Source organism: Panthera tigris, chromosome B4 (genome assembly GCF_018350195.1).
Source record: "Panthera tigris isolate Pti1 chromosome B4, P.tigris_Pti1_mat1.1, whole genome shotgun sequence".
Classification (NCBI taxonomy): domain Eukaryota; kingdom Metazoa; phylum Chordata; class Mammalia; order Carnivora; family Felidae; genus Panthera; species Panthera tigris.
This window is the reverse complement of record NC_056666.1, coordinates 95,267,792-95,290,750: the sequence shown is the minus strand read 5'-3', so window position 1 is coordinate 95,290,750 and position 22,959 is coordinate 95,267,792. Positions and strand designations below refer to the sequence as shown.

Here is a 22,959-nt window from a genome sequence, read left to right as displayed (position 1 = left end):
ACTCTTTGTTTTTGGTGAGTCTAACTGAAGTTTTTAAAATTTTATCTTTAAAGAACTAGCTCTTAGTTTCACTGATCTTTTTTCTTTTCTTTTTTTTTTTTGGTCTCTGCTTCATTTATTTCTACTCCAATTTTTGTTGTTCCCTTTCTTCCCCTAATTTTGGGCTTTGTTCTTCTTTTTCTAGTTCCTTGATATATAAAGTCATGTTGTTTCTTTGTGATTTTTTTAAAGTTTTATTTATTTATTTTTTGTAATATCTACTCCCAACATGGGGCTCAAACTCACAACGCTGAGATTGAGTCACATGCTCTTCCAACGGAGACAGCCAGGCATCCCTATATGAGACTCTTTTTGATTCCTGAGTTAGGTATCGCTATAAACTTCCCTCTTAGAACTGCTTTTCCTACATCTTATAAAGTTTGGTATGTTACATTTACATTTTTGTTTATCTAAAAGTATATTTTTATTTCTCTTGATTTCTTCTTCGACTTGCTGGCTGTTCATTAGCATGCTGTTTATTCTCCACATATTTGTGAAATTTTCAGTTTTCTTTGTGTAGCTAATTTCTAATTTTATACCATTGTGGTTGGAAAAGATGCTTGATATTTCAGTCCTCTTGAATTTATTAAGACTTGTTTTGTGGCATGATATACAATCTTGGAAAGTGTTCCAGGTGAACTTGGGAAAAATGTGCATTGTGTTGCTTTTGGATAGAATGTCCTCTAAAAACCTGTTAAGTACATCTGATTTAACATGTCATTTAAGGCCAATGTTTCCTTACTGCTTTTCTGTCTGCATATGTATCCATTGATGTAAATGGGGAATTAAAGTCCCCCACCATTATTTTTATTGCTATTTCTTTCTTTAGGTCTGTTGATATTTGCTTTATATATTTAGGTGCTCCTGTGTTGGGTGCACAAATATTACAAATGTCTTATCTTCTTGTTGGAATGATCCCTTTATCATTTATGCAATGCCACTGTCTCTTATTACAGTCTCTGTTTTAAATTCTATTTTGTCTGATATATGAATAGCTACTTCAACTTTCTTTTGGTTTCTGTTTACATGGAATGTCTTTTTTCATCCCTTCACTTTCAGTCTGTGTGTATCCTTACATCTAAACTGATGCTAACAAACCGGATCCAACAATACATGAAAACAATTATTCACCATAATCAAGAGGGATTTATTCCTGGGATGCAGAGCTGGTTCAATATCTACAAATTAATCAATGTGATACACCACATTGAGAAAAAAAAAGGATAAGAACCACAATGATCCTCTCAATAGACGCAGAAAAAGCATTTGACAAAATACAGTATCCTTTCTTGATAAAACCCTCAAGAAAGTAGGAATGGAAGGAACATTCCTCAACATCATAAAGGCCATATACAAAAGACCCACAGCTAACATCATCCTCAATGGGGAGAAACTGAGAGCTTTCCCCCTAAGGTCAGGGACACGACAGGGATGTCCACTCTCACTGCTGTTGTTCAACATAGTGTTGGAAGTCCTAGCCACAGCAATCAGACAACAAAAAGAAATAAAAGACATCCAAACTGGCAAGGAAGAAGTCAAACTTTCACTCTTTACAGATGATATGATACTCTATGTGGAAAACCCAAAAGACTCCACACAAAAAACTGCTAGAACTGATACATGAATTCAGCAAAGTTGCAGGATATAAAATACAGAAATTGGTTACATTTCCATACACCCATAATGAAGCAGCAGAAAGAGAAATCAAGGAATCTGTTCCATTTACAGTTGCGCCAAAAACCATAAAATACCTAGGAATAACCCTAACCAAAGTGGTAAAAGATCTACACACTGAAAAGTATAGAAAGCTTATGAAAGAAATTGAAGAAGACACAAAGAAATGGAAAAACATTCCACACTGATGGATTGGGAAAAAAAAATATTGTTAAAATATTACCCATACTACCAAAGCAATCTACACATTCAATGCAATCCCTATCAAAATAATACCAGCACTCTTCACAGAACTAGAACAAACAGTCCTAAAATTCATATGGAACCAGAAAAGACCTTGAATAGCCAAAGGAATGTTGAAAAAAGAAAACCAAAGCTGAAGGCATCACAATTCCGGACTTCAAGCTACATTACAAAGCTGTAATCATCAAGACAGTATGGTACTGGCAAAAAAGCAGACACATTAGATCAATGGAACAGAATAGAGAACCCAGAAATGGGCCCACAAATATATGGCTAACTGATCTGCAACAAAGCAGGAAAGGATATCCAATGGGAAAAAGACAGTCTCATCAGCAAATGGTGTTGGGAAAACTGGACAGTGTGACATGCAGAATGAACCTGGACCACTTTCTTACACCATACACAAAAATAAACTCAAAATGGATGAAAGACCTAAACAAATGTAAGATAGGAAGTCATCAAAGTCCTAGAGGAGAAAATAGGCAACAACCTCTTGACCTCAGCCGCACCAACTTCTTACTTGACATGTCACCCACAGGCACGGGAAGGAAACAAAAGCAAAAATGAACTATTAGGACCTTATCAAGATAAAAAGCCTTCATGCAGTGAAGGAAACAATCAGCAAAACTAAAAGGCAAATGACAGAATGGGAGAAGATATTTGCAAATGGCATACTGGATAAAGGGTTAGTATACAAAATCTGTAATGAACTCCTCAAAGTCAATACCCAAAAATAAATAATCCAGTGAAGAAATAGACAAAAGACATGACTAGACACTTTCCAAAGAAGACATCCAGATGACTAACAGACACATGAAAAAATGCTCAACATCACTCATCATCAGGGAAATACAAATCAAAACCACATTGACATACCACCTCACACCTGTCAGAATGGCTAAAATTAACAACTCAGGCAACAACAGATGTTGGTGAGGATGCAGAGAAAAGGGAACCCTTTTGCACTGCTGGTGGGAATGCAAACTGGTGCAGCCATTCTGGAAAACAGTATGGAGATTCCTCAAAACATTAAAAATAGAACTACCCTATGACCCAGCAATTGCACTACTAGGTATTTATCCAAAGGTTCCAAAAATACTGATTCGAAGGGCCACAGGCACCCCAATGTTTATAGCAGCACTATCGACCGCAGTCAAAGCATGGAAAGAGCCCAAATGTCCATCAACTGATGAATGGATAAAGAAGATGTGGTGTACACACACACACACACACACACACACACACAATGGAATACTGATCAAAAAGAATGAAATCTTGCCATTTGCAACAATGTGAATGGAAGAGTGTATTATGCTAAGTGAAATAAGTCAATCAGAGAAAAGCAGTATCATATTCCACTCAAATGTGGAATTTGAGAAACTCAACAGATGATCATAGGGGAAGGGAGGGAAAAGTAAGATAAAAGCAGAGAGGGAGGCAAACCGTAAGAAACTCTTAAATATAGAGAACAAACTGAGGTTTGGAGGGATGGTGGATGGGGGGATAGGCTAAATGGGTGAGAGTCATTAAAGACAGCACTTGTTGTGATGAGCACTAGGCGTTATATGTAAGTGATGAATCATGAATTTCTACTCCTGAAATTATTACACTGTATGTTAACTTGGATTTAAATTAAAAATAAGTAAAAATAAATAAATAAACTGAGTCTCTTATAGGCAGCATATACATGGGTCTGTTTTTTTTTTTTAAGACCTTTTTTTTTTTAAGTTTATTTGAGAGAGTGTGTGCCCACACATGTGAGTGGGGGAGGGGCAAAGAGAGAGGTAGAGAGAGAATCTCAAGCAGGTGCCGCACTTTCAGTGCAGAGCCTAACCCATGCCTTGATCCCGTGAACCATGAGATCATGACCTGAGCTGAATCGAGTCAATGCTTAACCAACTGAGCCACCCAGGCACCCTGGTCTTGTTTTTTTTAATCCACTCAAGCCATTCTATGTCTTTTGACTTGAGAACCTAGTCCATTTACATTTAAAGTAGTTATAGGTATGTTTACTGCCATTCTATTTTTTAGCTGTTTTTGTAATTCCTCTTTGTTTCTTTCTTCTTCTCTTGCTCTTTCCTTTGAGGTTTGATGACATACTTCAGTGGTATGCTTATATTCCTTTGTCTTTATCTTTTGTATATTTACTATAGGTTTTTGTTTTGTGGTTACAAAGAGGCTTACATATAACAGCTTGTGTCTATAATAGTCTATTTTAAGTTGATAACATCTTAAAAAAATTTTTTTAATGTTTATTTATTTTTGAGAGAGGAAGAGACAGCATGAGCAGGAAGAGGCAGAGAGAGAGGGAGACAAAGAATACAAAGCAGGCTCCAGGCTCTGCGCTATCAGCACAGAGCCTTACGCGGGGCTCGAACTCATGAACTGTGAGATCATGATCTGAGCCAAAGTCAGACACTTAACCAACTGAGCACCCAGGCACCCTGTTAAGTTGATAACATCTTAAACTTGATCCTACTATAATGCTCAACATTATTACTCCCCTATGTTTCTGATGTCATGTTTTACATCTTTTCATCTTACGTATACCTCAACTAATTATCACAATTATGGTTATCTTTACTACTTTTGTCTTCTAACTTTCACACTAACTTTATAATCAGTTAATATACTACCTTTACTATTCACCTTCCAGTGAGATTTCATCTCTTATGTGTATTCCTGCTACTAATTAGCACCCTTCCTTTTCAGATATAAGAAGTCCCTTCAACATATCTTTAAGGCAAGTTTGGTGGTGATGAACGTTAGCTTTTGCTTGTCTGGAAAATCCTTTATCTCTCCTTCACTTCTGAATGATACTTTTGCCAGGTAGAGAATTTTTGGTTGGAAGGTTTTTTACTTACAGTACTTTGAACATATCATGCCACTCCTTCTGCCCTGTGAAACTGCTGCTGAAAGGTCTGCTGATAATCTTATGGGGATTGCCCTGTATGTAACAAGTTGTTTTTGTCTTGCCCCTTTTAATAGTCTCTCCTTGTCTTTTGACATTTTAATTAGAATGTATCTTCAGTGTGGATCACTTTAGGTTTCTCTTATTTGGAACTCTCTGGGCTTCCTGCACTTGGATGTCTGTTTCCTTACCCAGGTTGGGAAGTTTTTAGCCATTATTTCCTCAAATAAGATTTCTGCCCCCCTTCTCTCTCTCTCTCTTCTTCTGGGATCCCTAGAATGCGAATGTTAGACTGCTTGATATTGTTCCATAAATGCCTTAAACTATCTTCACCTTTTTTCACGTTTTTTCTTTTTGCTGCTCTGACTGGGTGTCACTGCCTTGTCTTTGAGTTGACTGATCATTTCTTCTGCTTCATCTAGGCTGATGTTGAATACCTTTGGTGTATTTTTCAGTTCATTTACTGTTTTCTTCAGCTCTGACTTCTATTTGTTGTATCTTCCATCTCCTGTTGAAATTGTGAGGATCTTTATAACCATTACTCTGAATTCTTTGTAAGGTAAATTACTTATCTCTGTCTTATTCAGGTTTTTTCCTGAGGTTTTATCTTGTTCTTTCATTTGGAACATATTCCTGTTTCTTCATTTTGTGTGACTCTCCATGTTGCTTTCTGCATAGTAAATGGAACAGGCTGCTTCTCCAAGCAGCCTATTGTATTTTTAATAGCTCCCAGTAGTTGAGGATGTGCCAAGATGTATCAGTGTCCCAAATGGGAGGATCTCAGCACCTAGATTCAGGCTGACCGGAAGCCCGATCTTTAGGTATCAGCTTTTAAAAGTATGCAGATATACAGTCCTCTGGGACTGCAAGCAGAAGCCCCACTGGCTACCAGGGCCAGGTGATCTGGAAGTGTCCCCTGGGCAGTAATCACTAAAATTAGGGCTCTAGACAAATGTATAAGCTCTTTCCTAGGTTATACTAGCAAGCCAGAACAAGGTAGAAGAAGAGCACAAAGATGGTGCCCACAGCCTACATTCCTTGAATGCAGTTCCACAGGCCACTAAATGTGTGCCAAACCTAAAACCTGCCCCTCAGGCCACAGTCATGACGATTAGCGAATGGGCCTCCTTCACGAAAAAATTGAGCTTGTGGATCTGTTGCTTCTTGCTGTGTCCTGTGGGTGGTGGCTGTTTAAGAGCTCTTTCTCTGTTGATTACAGTCCTGTGGGACCCACAGACATAGGCCCCACTGGCCACCAGAGCCAGGTAATATAGAAGGGTCCCCTGGCAGCAGTTACAAAAATTGGGGTGCCAGACAGGGGTATGAGCTCCTTTTTGAGTAACACCAATTATTATAGTCCAATAGGACTAAGAATATAAGCTCCCCTGGCCTTTAGGCCAGGTGATTAAGAGGTGTTTCCTGGGTGGCAGGTGCAAAAATTGGGGCACCAAATGTGTGCAAAAGCTCTCCTACCAGAGATACTGGTACTCTGGAGCACAGCAAAGTGGGAATGCAGCAAAGGAAAAGCATGAAGATGACACCCGCCAGCCTCCGTCCCAGGAGAGTATTCCACCAGCAGGCTCCTAGATGTGTGTGTTAGATTAGATGCCTGCCCTGCGGGCTGACACTTTTAAGCAGGTGAATCTCCTTCACTTTAAAACATTTTTTTTTTATTTGAGAGAACTAGAGCATAAACAGAGAAGGGGGCAGAGAGAGAGAGAGAGAGAGAGAGAGAGAGAGAGAGAGAGAAAATCTCAAGCAGGCTCCACACTCAGTGCTAAGCCTGACACAGGGCTTGATCCCATGACCCTGGGATCATGACCTGAGCTGAAATCAAGAGTTGGATGTTTAACTAACTAAACCACCCAGGTACCCTAAGCCTCCCTCACTTTAAGTTAGTGTGATCAGCTGCCTCTGACCTAGGCCCTGGGGCAGGTGAGTCCAAGCACACAGCCCTTTAAGAACTGTTTTTCAGGGCACCCGAGTGGCTCAGTCGGTTAAGCAGCCGACTTTGGCTCAAGTCATGATCTCACTTTTCACTGAGTTCAAGTCCTGCACAGGGTGAGCTTGAGCCCTGCATTGGGTGAGCTTGAGTCCCGCCTTCTCTCTCTTTGCCCCTCACGGGATTCTCTCTGCCCCTTGCTCACTTGAGCCTTCTCTTCTCTATCTCAAAAAAAACAAACCCAGAAAACAGTTTTTCAGACTTTCAGTATTGTAGGTCTTGGGATGTGAGACATGCTGATTTTCAAAGTTAGATATTTGGGGGACTCATCTCATTAATGTCTTAAAAGTTGAGATGCCCACTGTGGGGTTCATAATCTTCACTCCTTACGGAGAAGCTATAGGTTTTGAGTTCCCTTTTAGTTGTGGGTCATCACACCAGGGATGTGGTTTATGGCAAGATTGTGTTTCAGCCTCTTCTACCTTCTTCAGTGTCATTTTCTTATTATTTGTCCAAGGTATAGTTGTCATTCAGTAAGACTTTATGTTTTTTAAAGAGGAAATTGTATCATATGTACCTTTAGACTCAGTGTATCAATGAGAAAAGGTAAGTTCAAGATCTTCTGATGTTACCATCTTGAAGCAAAACCTCAATAATTTCTTTCTTTTAATTTTTCTTTTTTTTTATATTTGAGAGAGCGTGAGGAAGGGGCAGAGAGAGAGGGAGCACTAGCAGCACAGAGCCTGATGTGAGGTTTTAACTCATGAACCGTGAGATCATGAACTGAGCTGAAACCAAGAGTCAGATGCTTAAACAATTGAACCACCCAGGCACCCATACTCAATGTGAGGCTTCAACTCACAACCTTGAGGTCAAAAGTCACATGCTCTACCAACTGAGCTAGCCAGACACCCCTTAATAATATCATCAAATATCCAGTGAGTATTCATATAGTCCCTATTGTTTAACAAATGTCCTTTTTCACTACTTTGTCGAATCAGGATCCAAATAAGGTCCATCCAGTGCAACAGGTTGTTATATCTCTTAAATCTGTTTTAATCTGTATACTCTCCTCTATTTTTATTTTTGACAGTTACGTATTTATTTTAATGTGTATTTAGCACATATCATATCTGCTGATTTCATATCCATTAACTAGTGCTTGAAATAGAGGTAAATAGGTATTTAAGCTTTAAATAATGAGTTTAAGAAAAAAATATTAAGTAAATAATAGTGCTGTCAGATGTGATAAATCATCAGTGTGGTCATTAATTGAGACTGTAAAACATCACTTAAAAAATATTACCAATATTTTTAAAAGAGCTATTTCTAAAATATACAAAGTCTGAATACACCTACTTTTACAAAGATCAAGAAAGAGTTCCTCAATTCCTTTGTTCTGTTTGGCTGAAGTATGATAATGTTTTGCTCCAACAGATTCTGCATACCTTAAAAAAAAAAGAGTAACGTCAGTGATTGATGCAAAAAATTTTTTCATGTTTTTGTCATGTTTTAAGTAGCAATTTTAGTGACTTATTACTAATTAACCCACATTTAGTGAAATTAAGATGCACTGAACCAAATTTTAATTAAGAACATGAGAATAACAACACTTGAAATGTTTAAGTTAATTTGGAACCCAAATACAAGTTTTTGTGATTCACTATTTGCTGATAGTTTTCTTTCGCATCACTCTTTATATTTTTTACTGAAATCAAAAAGAGAAGTGAGAATGGAGTAACTTTAAATGTCAAAAGTCCAGAAATTACCAATGTAAATATGCTTCACTGATTCCAATAGCTCATTTTAGATTAAGAGGTTTCAGTATTACATAAATGGTAAAATACACTGTGCAAAGAAAAGGACTTCTACCAGGGAGTGACGGGAGGGAGGGAGAAAGGGTGATCACTTACGATTCTGCTTCTTGAATGGAAACATGTCTCTCCTTTTCCAAGTCTATTTTATTACCTAGTTTGAAAAAGTAAAGATGCCAATTCTTAATATTGATTCATTTTTATAACAGAACTAAGTCAATTCTAAGTACACAATTGCCATTTTAATCACCTGGAAAAATAATACAAATTCCCATCAAACTTCTACATGTCCTGAAACTATAAAGTTAAACCCTATAATATAAGGGCAGATCATGACTGTCAAGGTAAATGCCTCAACCTCCTTCAAATGGCTCAATGCAAATCCCTCCTGAAGCAGAGAAAATAACTTTTCCAAAGAGATGGGCACTATTCTTTGATTTAGGAGATAAGTGAGACAACATACACTTGGAAACCTATGATTCTTAGCCAAGTGTAAATGGTCCCCAGTCAACATAGAGACAGTCAATAATTAAGCAAGGCTATCTTACTATTCATGAAAGATATTAGGCTAACCTAAGGGTATTTGGTATTATGGCTCTTTAAGCATTTCACCACCACTGGAGAGGAAACTGCACTGTTTATTTAACATGAGAGAGCTTAATATATGCATATCATGCGAATTTAAAATTACTGAAAATAAGTTTAACTCTTCTTAAACAATGGGACGAAACCGAAATTATGCTAAAAAAGCCACCAGAATAAAAGTGAAGAAACTGCAAAATGCAGATTCCCTATTTAAATACAGAATAGAGGTTAAGGTGAGTTGGCTGGACAGACAACACTAAAGGAAGGATACTTCAAACAAATATCTTCTATTTTGACTTATAGAGGAAAAAAAGAAACTTTTGTAAATAAGGTCATCTTTTCTTGGGACATTAGAGAATCTAGATGATTTCAGATAAAGCACGATAAGCACCCAATGAAAGATGCTTACAACTGAGAAGTAGAAGCCCGGAGGTTCTGTACATGGAGGACCTCAAATAAACTGAGCACCCAATTGTGGGCAGCTGCAAGTCACTATTTTACAACATAGCCAAAGCAGGAGAGGGAAACAGATTATACTAAAGCTCAGTGATTATCAACAAATTCTATAATGAACTGTTCCTTCTTTGGGGATTGTTTACCTTAGCAAGAAAACCATATTATTTGATTTTCTACATTCTACTTGTCAATAAAAATTTAAATTTGCTAAATATTACAGCCAATATAGCGGACAGTCACCAGAAGTTGTTTTATGCTATGAAGAAAGCAAAAAGCACCACCTAGTGGTCTGTGGTTCCAACAGAGGCACAAGACTGCCACGAGTCTCCGATCAAGAAGACTTTTGTCCCAATTACCTAAAACCCTATGAGCTGTTTTTCTCAATCTTTAATGCCTCTGTTTTCAAATTCCACCAGGATTATCAACATCTGTTCTTAAAAAATGAGGATACAGAAAGTAGAAAATTTGAGTACTGCCTCAAATGAATATTTGGGGGAAATTATTCAGACACTGCTATGATCTAATATTATCTAATAACATTTTAAACTTACCTAACTTTAATAAATCTGGTTATCATTAAAATAGCTATCTTAATAACCTAATTATTTTTTTAAACAAAAAATTTTTGTTTACTACTAGTTCTTTGAACAATCGGTATTCATAGGGAGTGACAGCACAGATTAAGTCAAAAAAAAACACATTGTGGTGACTGACATCCTTCCAAAACTCAAAATTTTTTTAGTGCCTACAGTTCTTTTAAAAGCAAGACATCTAGGGGAGCCTGGGTGGCTCAAATGGTTGAGCATCCAACTTTGGCTCAGGTCATGATCTCACAGTTCATGAGTTCGAGCCCTGCATGAGGCTCTGTGCTGACAGCTCAGAGCCTGGAGCCTGCTTCAAATTCTGTCTCCCTCTCTCTCTGCCCCTCCCCTGCTCATGCTCTGTCTCTCTCTTAAAAATAAAAACATTAAAAAAAAGCAAGACATCTAAAGGATTAAGGCTTTGAGGTTCGTATCTGTTTCAATATTACTATACAGCTATGTAGGGAACTTTCTAATAGACTTGAAACACCTGAAGAAAGATTACCAACAAGTAAAGTACAGTACTATAAAGATAAGGGGGAAAAATTGGCTGAAGCTATTGAAGAGGAAGGTGAAAAGCCACCCTGCTAAGAAGCAAAAACTTTTATTTTTTATAAAAACACATTTGAATTAAGATCATGGAAAGGATATACCCATTGCTAAGGGCAGATGGCCTAATAGCAATAAAGAGCTAGAAACCTGTTTTGCTGAGACCCAATGGTATGTGTCCTAATCAATCAAAGGAAGCCTTCAAAGGCTTTAACCCTGATAAAACTTGTTTTCCTGTCCTGGGTCACTTCATAACTATATAATTTGGGGAACATTACTAACCTCTTAGTATCACTTTGTACAAATGTAGCTAACAAACTTAGCACAGTTGATGTGAAAATACAATACATGTAAAAGGCCTAGTATGTAGTATATACTCAGTAATTAGCAGTTATTAATATCCGCCATATTCATCACAGTGAATGATCAAATGGAAAATTAACAGTGTTAGGAGAAAATTAAAGCCCATGATAGGCAACACACTTTTTACCACCACCCCACTAGCTTCATCTAGCTTATTTAGTTAATCCAACACTCTGGGAAATCTTCCTTTAACATCCCCAGCCCACCCCCCAAATTTAGTTAGGTTTGCTTTTGTGCTACCACAGCACTCTGTACTTCCCCTTTCATAGCATTTATTGTAATATATAGTAATAGCTTGTTTTTCTCTCTCTTCCTACACATAAGCTCTGGGAAGACAAGGACCATATCTATTTTGTTCACTTATTCTTTTTTTTTATTTTTATTTTTTAAATTATTTTCTCATGTTTATTTTTGAGAGAGAGAGACAGACAGCACACGAGCGGGGGAGGGGCAGAGAGAGGGAGACACAGAATCCAAAGAAGGGTCCAGGCTCTGAGCTGTCAGTCCAGAGTCCAACACGGGGCTCGAACTCACAAACCATGAGATCTTGACCTAAGCTCAAATCAGACACTTAACCAACTGAGTCACCCAGGCACCTCTGTTCACTTATTCTTGATGTAGCAGACAGACCTAAGTTAAAATCCCAGGTCTACCTCTAACTGGCTATGTACTTTGGAAGTATCAAGCTCTTAGCCCACTTCTCATGTGTGAAATGGAAATGGCAATGATACCTTCTTGTAGTATTGCCAGAAGACTTACTGAAATCATAAATGTGTAGTTCTTAGAACAGTACTTAGAACTTAATAAATGGTAACTATTATTAAAAGTAACTATTTAATAAACATACAAATGTTAAGGACAGACTAGAAGCAAAATACTATCAAGCAAAGCAACCACAGCTAAGAATGCTAATCACTGAACTAACTAAAATTGAGAGGAAAAAGTCTTTGCTAGCCAAATATGGGGTTCTCCATTACTGGTTAACACATTGTAAGTGGTTTAGATAAGGACTATTTAATTTACATGAGAAAGCCAGGAGATGATATCATCAAACATAAAGATTCAGAAACATGATGAGTTGAAGTTCCTACACTTAAGTTTAAATAACTTAATTATACAACAACAAGATGGGAAAAGCTTGACAGAAGAGCGATACTTATAAAACAGTGATTCAGATTTTTGTTAACTATAATCTATGTAAAAGAAACACTGAATTGACATGGATGCTAATGCTAAAAAGTGTACACAATCTTGGCCATTGTTGGTAGAATGATAACGGGAGAATTTTAAAGAGAGCTATGTAAGTATACACTGGCTCAACAATGTCTAGATTCTAGTGTTCAAGTGTAGAAAACACACTTATATACTGAAACAAACCTAGGAAAAAGGACTCAGGATGATGAGAATGCCTAGAAGTTAGACCAAATGAAAAACAAATGAAGACCTAGAGAAGTGAAGTGAAGACCTTCACTTCAGGTAAACCGTCCAAATATTTGAAGGACTGTGTTATGTAAAGGAAAAGGAACAAACATTTGTCAAATGCCTTCTCTATGCCAAGTGTTTATTATTCTTCACCACAATCCTGGGAAGTAGTGTTATTATTTTGAATTTAGTAATAAAACAGAAGAGAGAATAAACACTGAACTGCTATAAAAAATAGAATGAAAATCAATAGGGGATAAAAGAATGTAAATGGCTACCAATAACAAAAGGATAAATTGTGGAATATTCATAAAGCACCAGAGAGCAAAGAATAAAATGAACTACAACTATATACAAGAACAGAGGGGAATCATGCAAACATAATGTAAAGCCAAAAAAACAAAAAACCAGATACAAGAGTTCATACTATACGATTCCATTTATATAAAATTCAAATCAAAACTAGTCCATGCAGTAAAAAGTCAAGACAGTAAGTATCTGGAGGTGGGCGTTGGTGACGGAAAGGCAGCTGGGTTGGGATGAAAAAGAAACAGGTGAGCCCTCTAAGTTACTGTTTAAACAGATACATTGTGAAATTCTCCTTTTGTGGTAAGTGGGCTCTCAAAATTCTTTCATCACTGAATTACAACAAAATTCCATGTCACATTTGCCAACAGAAAAGGAGTGAGAGGTTTTTATACTTCATACCAATAATTATTAAACACTGTATGATATTAAATGAGGATTATCTGATTCTACGAGGGGCAGTAAGCTACCAGATTTATTCCTAAACCTTCTTATAGTATGAACATGAACAATACACAGTTCAAATTATTCATAAGCTTTATTTATCCAGCTATTTTTTTAAATGTTTTTATTTTTGAGAGACAGAGCGCAAGCAGGGGAGGGGCAGTGAGACAAGGAGACAGAATCTGAAGCAGGCTCCAGGCTCTGAGCTATCAGCACAGAGCCCAACAAGGGGCTCACAACTCACGAATCACGAGATCATGACCTGAGCTGAAGTTGGATGCTTAATCGACTGAGCCACCCAGGCGCCCCCTATCCAGCTATGTTTTAAAAAATGTTACTTTAGGGGTGCCTGGGTGGCTCAGTCAGTTAAGCATCCACTCTTGATTTTGGCTCAGGTCATGACCCCAGGGATCAAGCCCTGTGTCGGGTTCTGTGCTGACAGTGTGGAGCCTGCTTGGGATTCTTTCTCTCTCTCTGCCCCTCCTGCTCATGTTCACACACTCTCTTTCTCAAAATAAATAAATAAAATTTAAAAAAGTAAAAAGTAAAAAAACAATACTTGTAACCTTGGTCAAATAACAAACTGGAGGCTTCTTTGACTTTATATGTTAGTCATTTTTTTCCCTCTTCTGAGAGATAACCAGAATCTCAAATAATCAAATCTTCAGTCATTCACCTACTGTGGCCACTTCCACTCCCAGTAAGTCCCAGTTACTAGACAAAGCCAGGCCAAACTCAGTAATGACTAGCTGCAGCTTTGGCCCAAACTCCCATGTAGTCTACTACTCCAGGGTTCTGTTCTGAAATACTCCTGCCATCTAGCCTACCATCTAGCATCTAGACTTAAAAAACAGGCCAGATCATCTCTGTGTCCTCTTCCCCCAGACTTGCACCCTGAACTGGAACTGTAAAGTTTACCGATTTAATGGTGACACAATGTAAGAAATGTAAATTCTAGTTAAAAAAAATATTCTTAAAAAAGCCAAATACACCCACATCAATCATTCCATTCTAAGTCCTCCACTAAACCCACCCTGGTTTTTCCGAGGCCATTTTTACCCTACCAGTCATGCAGAAAGAAAGAAAGCACTATGAAGTTATTCATCACAAGAATTAATAACAAAGCACAGGAGTCAGAATGATTTCAATTTGTACTCCATCTCTGATAGCTGCTTGATAATGGGCACATTATTAAATATCTCCAGGGATCAGCTTCCTCTATAAATCCCTCATAAGGTTATGAGGATTACATGAGATAATATCTACTAAGAACACAGGATAGTGTCTGGTATACTTTCCTGCTCAATTATTAGTTACTAGATCATAGAAATAATAAACTAAAGAAAAAGGGAACCAAAGAGAAATTCCAGAAGTCCAAGGATGAGTTCTACAGTTCCTTTATTTTTCCCATTAAGAATATTCCTCTGGGGCGCCTGGGTGGCTCAGTCGGTTAAGCGTCCGACTTCCGCTCAGGTCACGATCTCGCGGTCTGCGAGTTTGAGCCCCGCGTCAGGCTCTGGGCTGATGGCTCAGAGCCTGGAGCCTGCTTCCGATTCTGTGTCTCCCTCTCTCTCTGCCCCTCCCCCGTTCATGCTCTGTCTCTCTCTGTCTCAAAAATAAATAAACGTTAAAAAAAAAAATTTTTATAAAAAAAAAAAAAGAATATTCCTCTACACTAGTATCATAATCTACTCATATCCTTGGAGTCAAATTTGTCCTTAACTCAAAAATGTGCATAGTTAAATGTATAAAACAAGAATGCTTGCTGAATTCATTAGCTTTAATTTTATTTGAAATTAGATCCTAAACTCTTTTTTTCTAAAAAAAAAATCTTACAGTGAAAAACTAAAGATCAAACTGAAGCAAGGCTGGCAGTTGAAGCCTTACATGATTAGTTTCCCACCTGTTCCCCAAGGCCTTCCCTGAAGTTTGAATCTTCTGAAAGATCACTTCCAAATCCTAAATTATTCTAAAATATTTGAATATTAAAATGTCATTCTTCTTTTCTCACATAACTTTAAAAATGAGAATTACTTATTTGCTATTCTCTAATAAAACATCAGAAAATAGAGGACATATTTTTTAAAAAGTGATGATGCTTACCAACTATACATAAACAGATTTCATTTCCCAACATTTTCCGTAATTCTTTGACCCAGTTTTTTACCTGTGTATACAAAAGAGTAAATATTAAAACAATTCCTGTTACAATGGCCACCATTACAATATCCCAAGCCCCACCCTGTCAAAGTACCAAGAATTTGTCTAACAGCCCATATATTTAGGTGTTACTAGAAATGATTAATGTAGGATCATTTTTTGACAGATTATATTGCAAACTGCACACAAATATCCAATGGAACAATTTCTCTCTATATCTACATATAGTATAGACAGAGACACCTCTAATTATAAATTCTCATAAATCTTGCACAGATCCAAACAAAGCTAGTTACCCGAGCAAAAGCATGTCAACTCCAGCCTCTGATAATAACAGATGCTTGTAGAGTCACTTTGAACTTAAAAATATCAGGCTTAAAATTAAGTCCTTATTGGTTGGGGTGCCTGGGTAGCTCAGTCAGTTAAGTGTCCGACTCTTGATTTCGGCTCAGGTCATGATCTCACGGTTCCTGAGTTTGAGCCCCACGCCAGGCTCTGCGTTGGCAGCATGGAGCCTGCTTGGGATTCTTTCTCTCTCTCCCTCTCTCTCTGCCCCTTCCCTGCTCATGTGTGCGTGCTCTCTCAAAATAAATAAATAAACATCTAAAAATTTGTTTAAAAAGTCTTTATTGGTTCCAAATAGAGGGCACAGAGCTTCTGTATCACACACTTAAAAGGGGGAAAATGTATATGGACACCAAAAAGAGCGGCAAAATAAATTTTCATCCTTTAGTGTATGACAGTATTTTTCAACTTCAACAATACTGGTATTTTGGCTCAGATTAATTCTTTGTTGTGAGGGACTATCTTGCGCAGTGTATGATATTTAGCAGTATTCCTGGCCTCCTACCCACTAGATATCATTCAGTACTATCCTCCAGCTGTGACAACCAAAGATGTCTCCAGTCACTGTCACCTCCTGACAGAAAACCACGGGTGTACAAAGACTCCAGTAATAAATTCTTCACTATGGATGAAGCACAGCAGTAGGCACAGTTGAGAGTAAATTCAAATTAAGTAAATTAATCTTTTGAACTCATGATTTTAAATATATCGATTACAATAAAATAGGATAAAGAACAAACTTGAATACCTCCTTTCATTTTTTCTAATGCAATTTAATTTGTATGTAATCAAATCACACAGAACTTATACACTTTCCTAAAAAAAATTCACACACTTCTTTATATTATAAAAATTACATTAAATACGTGGTAAGTAAGCACTTATTGTGCATCTGGTCCTACAAATGTAGTACAAATGTAACAGCTCCATACTCCTGCTCTCTGCAAGAATGCAGAGGAACTATCTTTAATAAACCCCAAACCTTTACAAAAGCAAAGGTAATCAATATTATCACCTTATCTTTCTCTTAGCACTGAACCATAGTTTTCTCAGTACAGCCACATCTTTTTGTTTCAATCACATTTGTATAAAATTTTCAGAGAAGCAATGAACTTCCATCCACAATTGATTTCACATAAGAAAAATTTAACAATATACAATGTACATCCTCATCATTTCAAAGGAACCATGCCAGAATCCAATTATGTATTACTCTACTCCCTCTACAGATATTACCACAATCTACTATATCTAACCAATTTTTTAAAAAAATTGTTACTCATCTGCAATTAGATCCCCTTCTGCAGGCATCCTATTCATTACCCCTATACATTCTGTGGTGAGTTAGAGATGGTCACAAATTCTTTATCTTCTTATCAAGAGACAGATTCTATTTCCCCTCTCTGTAAAGCAGGGCTAGACTTTTAACTTGCTTTGACCAAGAGAATGTGGCAGAAGTAATGCTATGCCAGCTTCGGACTTAAGAGGGCCTGGCAGCTACTCTTGGTATCCAGTTGTTATATAAGCAGCTTAGGCTAAAATATGGAATAATGAGAGAGCATGTGGAGAGAACACTGGAGGATAAGAAAACAGATGGAGTGGGGTGCCTGGGTGGCTCGGTCGGTTAAGCGTCCGACTTCGGCTCAGGTCATGATCTCACGGTCCGTGGGTTCGAGCCCCGCGTCGGGCTCTGTGCTGACAGCTCAGAGCCTGGAGCCTGTTTCAGATTCTGTGTCTCCCTCTCTCTGTGACCCCCCCCCCCCCCCCCGGTTTATGCTCTGTCTCTCTCTGTCTCAAAAATAAATAAACGTTAAAAAAAAAAAAATTAAAAAAAAAAAAAGAAAAAAAAAAAAGAAAACGGAGTGAGAGGCCGTATGGGGGAGAACAGGCCTTCCTGGATGGTTTTTACCCAGCCAAACTCCAAGTTCAATGCAGCTGCACGAGTGCCACCACATGACCTGCCCAGTCAACCCACAAAATCATGAGATTAATAAATCATTGTTTTAAGCCACCAGGTTTTGGGGGTTTTGTTATACAGCAAGAGATAACTGGTCACTTTTCAACTTAAAAGACTCAACCTTCTCTTAATAAAACACTCAAACCATTTCTATTTATGCCAAAAGGTAGGAAGGGATAACAGATAACAGCCCCAAAATAAAATTTTCAAGTATCATTAAATCTACAAATTACTTATCATTTCATTTTTCTACTCCTTGAATTAAATTTTTCCACATGTAATAATCCAAAGACTAACTTGTATAGTTGCTTCATCTGTTAACTACTGGGAAACAAATGGAAAACACACACACACACACACACACACACACACCTGAATCTATAACAGCAAGTAATTTCAACAGGAACAAACCTGAAACTTAAGGAAAGAAAACGTTCTGCCTTGGAAATTGCCCCTTTTAGTTCATACCCTTGAACATTTATTCTAAGAGGGGCTCTCAGAGAAAGGTTCAAATAAGCAATTAGTCACCATCCTGACTGTGATGAAAATTCAGAGGTAAGTTTAATGGTAACTTATTTTTGGTTCCAAACAACTTTAAAAATTCTACTTTTGTGGTGTATGTTTAAAAGAGGGGTAAAAAAAAAAAAAAGAAAAAGAAAAAACTTTAAAATAAATACTACCTAGACTGTCCTTTAAAACTTATACCTTCCAGGACACTTACTGAGAAGAAAGAGCTTAATTCGATTTAGTTCTTATCATCTTTCTTTTTTTTTTTTTAATGTTTTATTTTTATTTTTGAGAGAGATATACAGAGTACAAAAAAAAATTTTTTTAAAGGTGATCTAATGTTTACTTATTTTTGAGAGTGAGACAGAGCATGAGTGGGGTAGGGACAGACAGCGAGATGAAGACACAGAATCTGAAACAGGCTCCACGCTCTGAGCTGTCAGCACAGAACCTGACGCGGGGCTTGAACTCAGGAACAGCAAGATCATGACCTGAGCCAAAGTCGGACACTTAACCGACTGAGCCACCCAGGTGCCCCTCTTCTTTTTTTGTCTTTACAATTAGAGAGCCCATGCAACCATACCAAGTATTCACATGCCTACTATATATGGAATCAAGAAATATACGTAATTTTTCTTTAACAGGGAGAAAAAAAGCCCTTCAATTTTTCTGGTTTTATTTCAAATTATTTCCCTTTCCTAATATCTGAGAAAGCATGTAATAAACTATTAATATCTCTGTTAATCAATTAAATACTGCATTAACAAATACTAGTGGTAATCATTTATGTACAAACTATATTTTACTTTTAAAACCAAGATTAACCACATTAGTAAACAAAGGCATGTGAATGGAGACTTGAAAAATTAGTGTTGTTCTTCAAATCATCTACCTATAAGTAAATAGAATACCTTCTGAAAGGAATCTTCATCTGTTATATCATAAACTAAAATAGCTCCATTTGAATCTCTGTAGTAAATTGGACCCAATGCATGGAATCTCTCTTGACCTGCTGTATCCTAAATAAAGCAACAAATACTTATTAGATCAGAAGAAAAAAATAAATCTGCTATTGCAACTATAGTTAACTTTTAATTAACTGGAAAGTGGCGAAGTTACAGATAATCTCAAAGCACTGTTTAAAGAAAAAAGAACAGGTTACAAAAATTCTTTAGAAGTTATAACCAATAATGTTTTACCATTATACAAAGGTTACTTCTTCCCTCCCAACCCTCTTACTCCTCATCAATCTTCCCACACCCACTAAAAAAAAAAACAAAAAAAACAGTTCAATTGCCAGAGGATCAGAATGCCCAAGATGCCATTGTAAGCCAGAAACAGGCCTTGCCCTAAATTTAGGTTTCCCACAAAGGGAGAAAACAAGAAAGAGAGTATACACCAGGACCACTGGCCAAAAGGTAGTCTGACGCATTACCCTACTCTCTACTAGGCACTCCCTTGGAAAGCTGGAACATGAAAACACAGAGGGAAAATAGGACAGTCAGGCTGTTCACCCACCCTGTTCTTTCTCTGATATGGAATCCCTGAGTTTACTCTTCCCCCAACTCAAAGGTTATGATAAGCAGTATTCGTGTATACAACTGTATAATTCTTAGCCTGATTTCATAAAAAAAAAAAAAAGTTTATTAAAAAAAAGCTTCAGCTAAACTTCACTTAAAAAAAGAAATTCAAATTCCTATTCTTTCAGCCAATTAGTTATTAAATTATCAAGAATAGCAGAAGACTTCACAAACTCAATTGAAAAGGTCAACTTACCCATATAGCAAGGTTTACTCTTTTCCCACCAATATTTAACTTCTTTGTCAAGAATGATGCCTAAGAAAAGAGATATACATTAAACAATATTTCATATGTTTCTTACCCTAAAAACTATAGATGGAAGAATAATCTCAATATGAAACAAGTTATCTGAGAGAAAAAGTAATCACTGATTTTTTATTAATGACTAAACATTACTTTCACTGAAGACAAAACATTAGTTATATCCTAATATAAAAAATAGTTTTTTGTTTTATGGACACAAGTTATGAAAAATAAGAAGAAAAAATGGTAATTAAACATTTTCCTAGATCTTCCCCATAAAAATTTCTCTTAGAGCATTGCATTTAATGTCACCTTATGCAATCATTGTAGAAAGAACTAAGAGATTTCTAAGTGAGATAAAACATATATTTACTGGCAGTTTACTTAACTGTATGAATACCAATATTACTTGAAATATTCCCGCAATTATTTTATAATTCAATTATTTAATTCATATCTAATAATTATCTTAAGTACTAATGTCACAGAAATGAAAGGAAATGGTTCCAGCCTTCAAGGAGCTTACAGTCTATATACAGCAGAAATAAACATGTAAAGAAAAGTAGTATCATGTGACAATTGTTAAAATGGGAGGGTCTTGCCAAGTACACTCTAAAGACAGTACTGAGAAAGAAAATGTAAAGCCTGCCTGGATGACAGAAGGCTTCAGAGAGAAGGTGATGGTCTCCCCTTTAGGAGTAGTATGGGTTTTCCCTGACAGATGGGTAAAGCCACCAAAGCCTGAAAAATATAACTCCCTCCCCATGGAGAACTCCAAGGTAGTACGGTCAATGCCAGAGATGAGACTACAGAAAAAGACAAAGGCTGAATGAATTAAAAAAAAAAAAAAAAAGTGCTAGGGTTCCATGTCTAGATGTAGAGACTTTACTTTGTGGGTCTTAATAACACCTGTTCCAAGACTCTAGACGTCTTTTTTTTTTTAACGTATACTACAGTCAGATGTAATTGGGATATGCAGCATATTGCTCTGCATTCCCTCTGTACATTCATAATACACACTGGCACACTAAGATTCTGCCAAAAAAAAAAACAAAAAAAAACTAACTGCATCTATACGAGCATTTCCCAAACTCATTTGACCTATTTTCCCCTAGAGAAATGCCTAATTCATCCTAAGGAATACATGTTAAGAATAATATTGTTGATGATGGAGAATCATTGAAGGGATTTTAAGCACTGGGGTAGTATAAGATCTATATTTTAAGAGAATGACTCTGTGATAGGAGAGGAGGTTGGACTGGAAAGGACAGGACTGGACCTGGAAACAGGAGACTATTACAGAGTTGGGAGAGAAAAACAAAAAGGGCCTGAACCAAGTCCACAAAGATAGAAAAGAGAAAACAGAATCTAGAGTGATTGAAGAGGAAATATAATCAGAACCCAGAGTCAGGTGACATTTAAAAAAAGGAACAGAGAACCAAGTCCAAAGTTATGCAGAGACAGTCACATTTAGGTGTATCTATATAAAAGAAAGTACAGAGAAATAAGGTAAAACAGGTAAAAAGCTAAGATGGTGAATTATTACTGAAGGAGGAACCTAGATTTCAGGAAGTGCTTTCTGCTGTATGTACACCAAGGAAATTTAGAACTAAGAAAAAGCCAATGAATTTAGTGATTAACAAAGGAATACACAGATAGATACAAATGGCAGAGTGGAGATCAAATCCAGGAATGCCTTCCTTCAAAACCTTAACTACACTAAAGATATTTTATTAAATGAAACAAAGATTACATAGAAAGGGGCATATATAAAATAAATGGCAAAATAACAAAAGAAATAACTTGGAAAATGAGAAGACCAAATACATATTTCCACAATGAATTTAAATAAAGGACCTCTCCCACTCATTAGAGCATAGGGGCTAAGAATATGAACTCTGAATCAGAACTGTGGATTTGAATCTTACCTTGCAACTTATTAGTTGTGTGACCTACTTGACATCAACCATTTTCATGGGTTCAACATCAATGCTATATGAAGAAACTCAAAATCTGAATCCCACCCAAATATTTAATATATAGGTCAACTTAAATGCCTCTCTTGTCTCAAATATATTTAAAATTAAACTGATCTTCCTTACAAAATTGGCTTTCCATTCCAACTTCAGTATTTTGATCACATTCTCAAGTCACTGAGGTTTAGACTCTTAGAAATATTCTAAGTATTCTTCCTCCTCTGACATTCCATATTCCAAAAAACAAAAACAAAACTACCAAGACTTGTCTTCATATTTCTTCTGGAGTTCTCTGACAACCAATCTCATACTACTGTAACAACTTTGGTCTCACCTCACACTCTAGTCAACATGCCAAATTATCTTCCTAAAGTCTCCATGATTAAAAAAAAATCTTACCATAACTCATTCAAGTATTCTAGTAAGATATCATTTTTAACAAGTTTGCTTGAACTATATCCCTGCTGGCAGCTAATATCAAAATAACTTTTTTGTCATGAGTTTTGTGAGGATTTCTCAATAGACAGGAATCAATTAGAGCTGATAAAGCTCCATCCTTTCCCTTTTTACCATTTCCTCGGAAACTTACCACCACCTTCCCATGGTGAGTTTAAGGGACAGTGTTGAGTCTCTCCTAAGGAACCCTGGATATACAATTTTATGGAAAGCTGCTCATCAATATTGATTATAAAAGAAAAAAGGAATAGCCTAAGTGTCCCTCAGTATGCAACTTTTAAAAGGTACACAGACAGCCCATCCATACAGTGAAACTCTACACTTTTATTTCTACTACTATTGCTAATACTAGCTAACAATTACCAAATGCTTACTTTCCACCAAGAACTGTGCTGAGTACTTTTT

At 36.8% G+C, this 22,959-nt stretch overlaps 1 protein-coding gene across 2 annotated transcripts in view; it reads right to left on the bottom strand.

The window, feature by feature from the left end:
- Window positions 1-22,959, bottom strand: part of RAB21 (RAB21, member RAS oncogene family) — a 41,054-nt gene that overhangs the window by 8,783 nt on the left and 9,312 nt on the right. The window contains exons 2-7 of one of the 2 annotated variants that reach the window (XM_042992756.1): window positions 20,075-20,134; window positions 19,210-19,317; window positions 15,433-15,496; window positions 8,723-8,777; window positions 8,169-8,257; window positions 5,302-5,375 (exon numbers count right to left, since the gene is read on the bottom strand). In XM_042992756.1, coding sequence (XP_042848690.1) covers window positions 5,353-5,375; window positions 8,169-8,257; window positions 8,723-8,777; window positions 15,433-15,496; window positions 19,210-19,317; window positions 20,075-20,134 — 399 coding nt within the window. In that variant the 3' untranslated portion in view covers window positions 5,302-5,352. Of the gene's footprint in view, window positions 1-5,301; window positions 5,376-8,168; window positions 8,258-8,722; window positions 8,778-15,432; window positions 15,497-19,209; window positions 19,318-20,074; window positions 20,135-22,959 lie in introns of those variants that run through there. The other variant, XM_015537565.2, reaches the window with a different exon arrangement.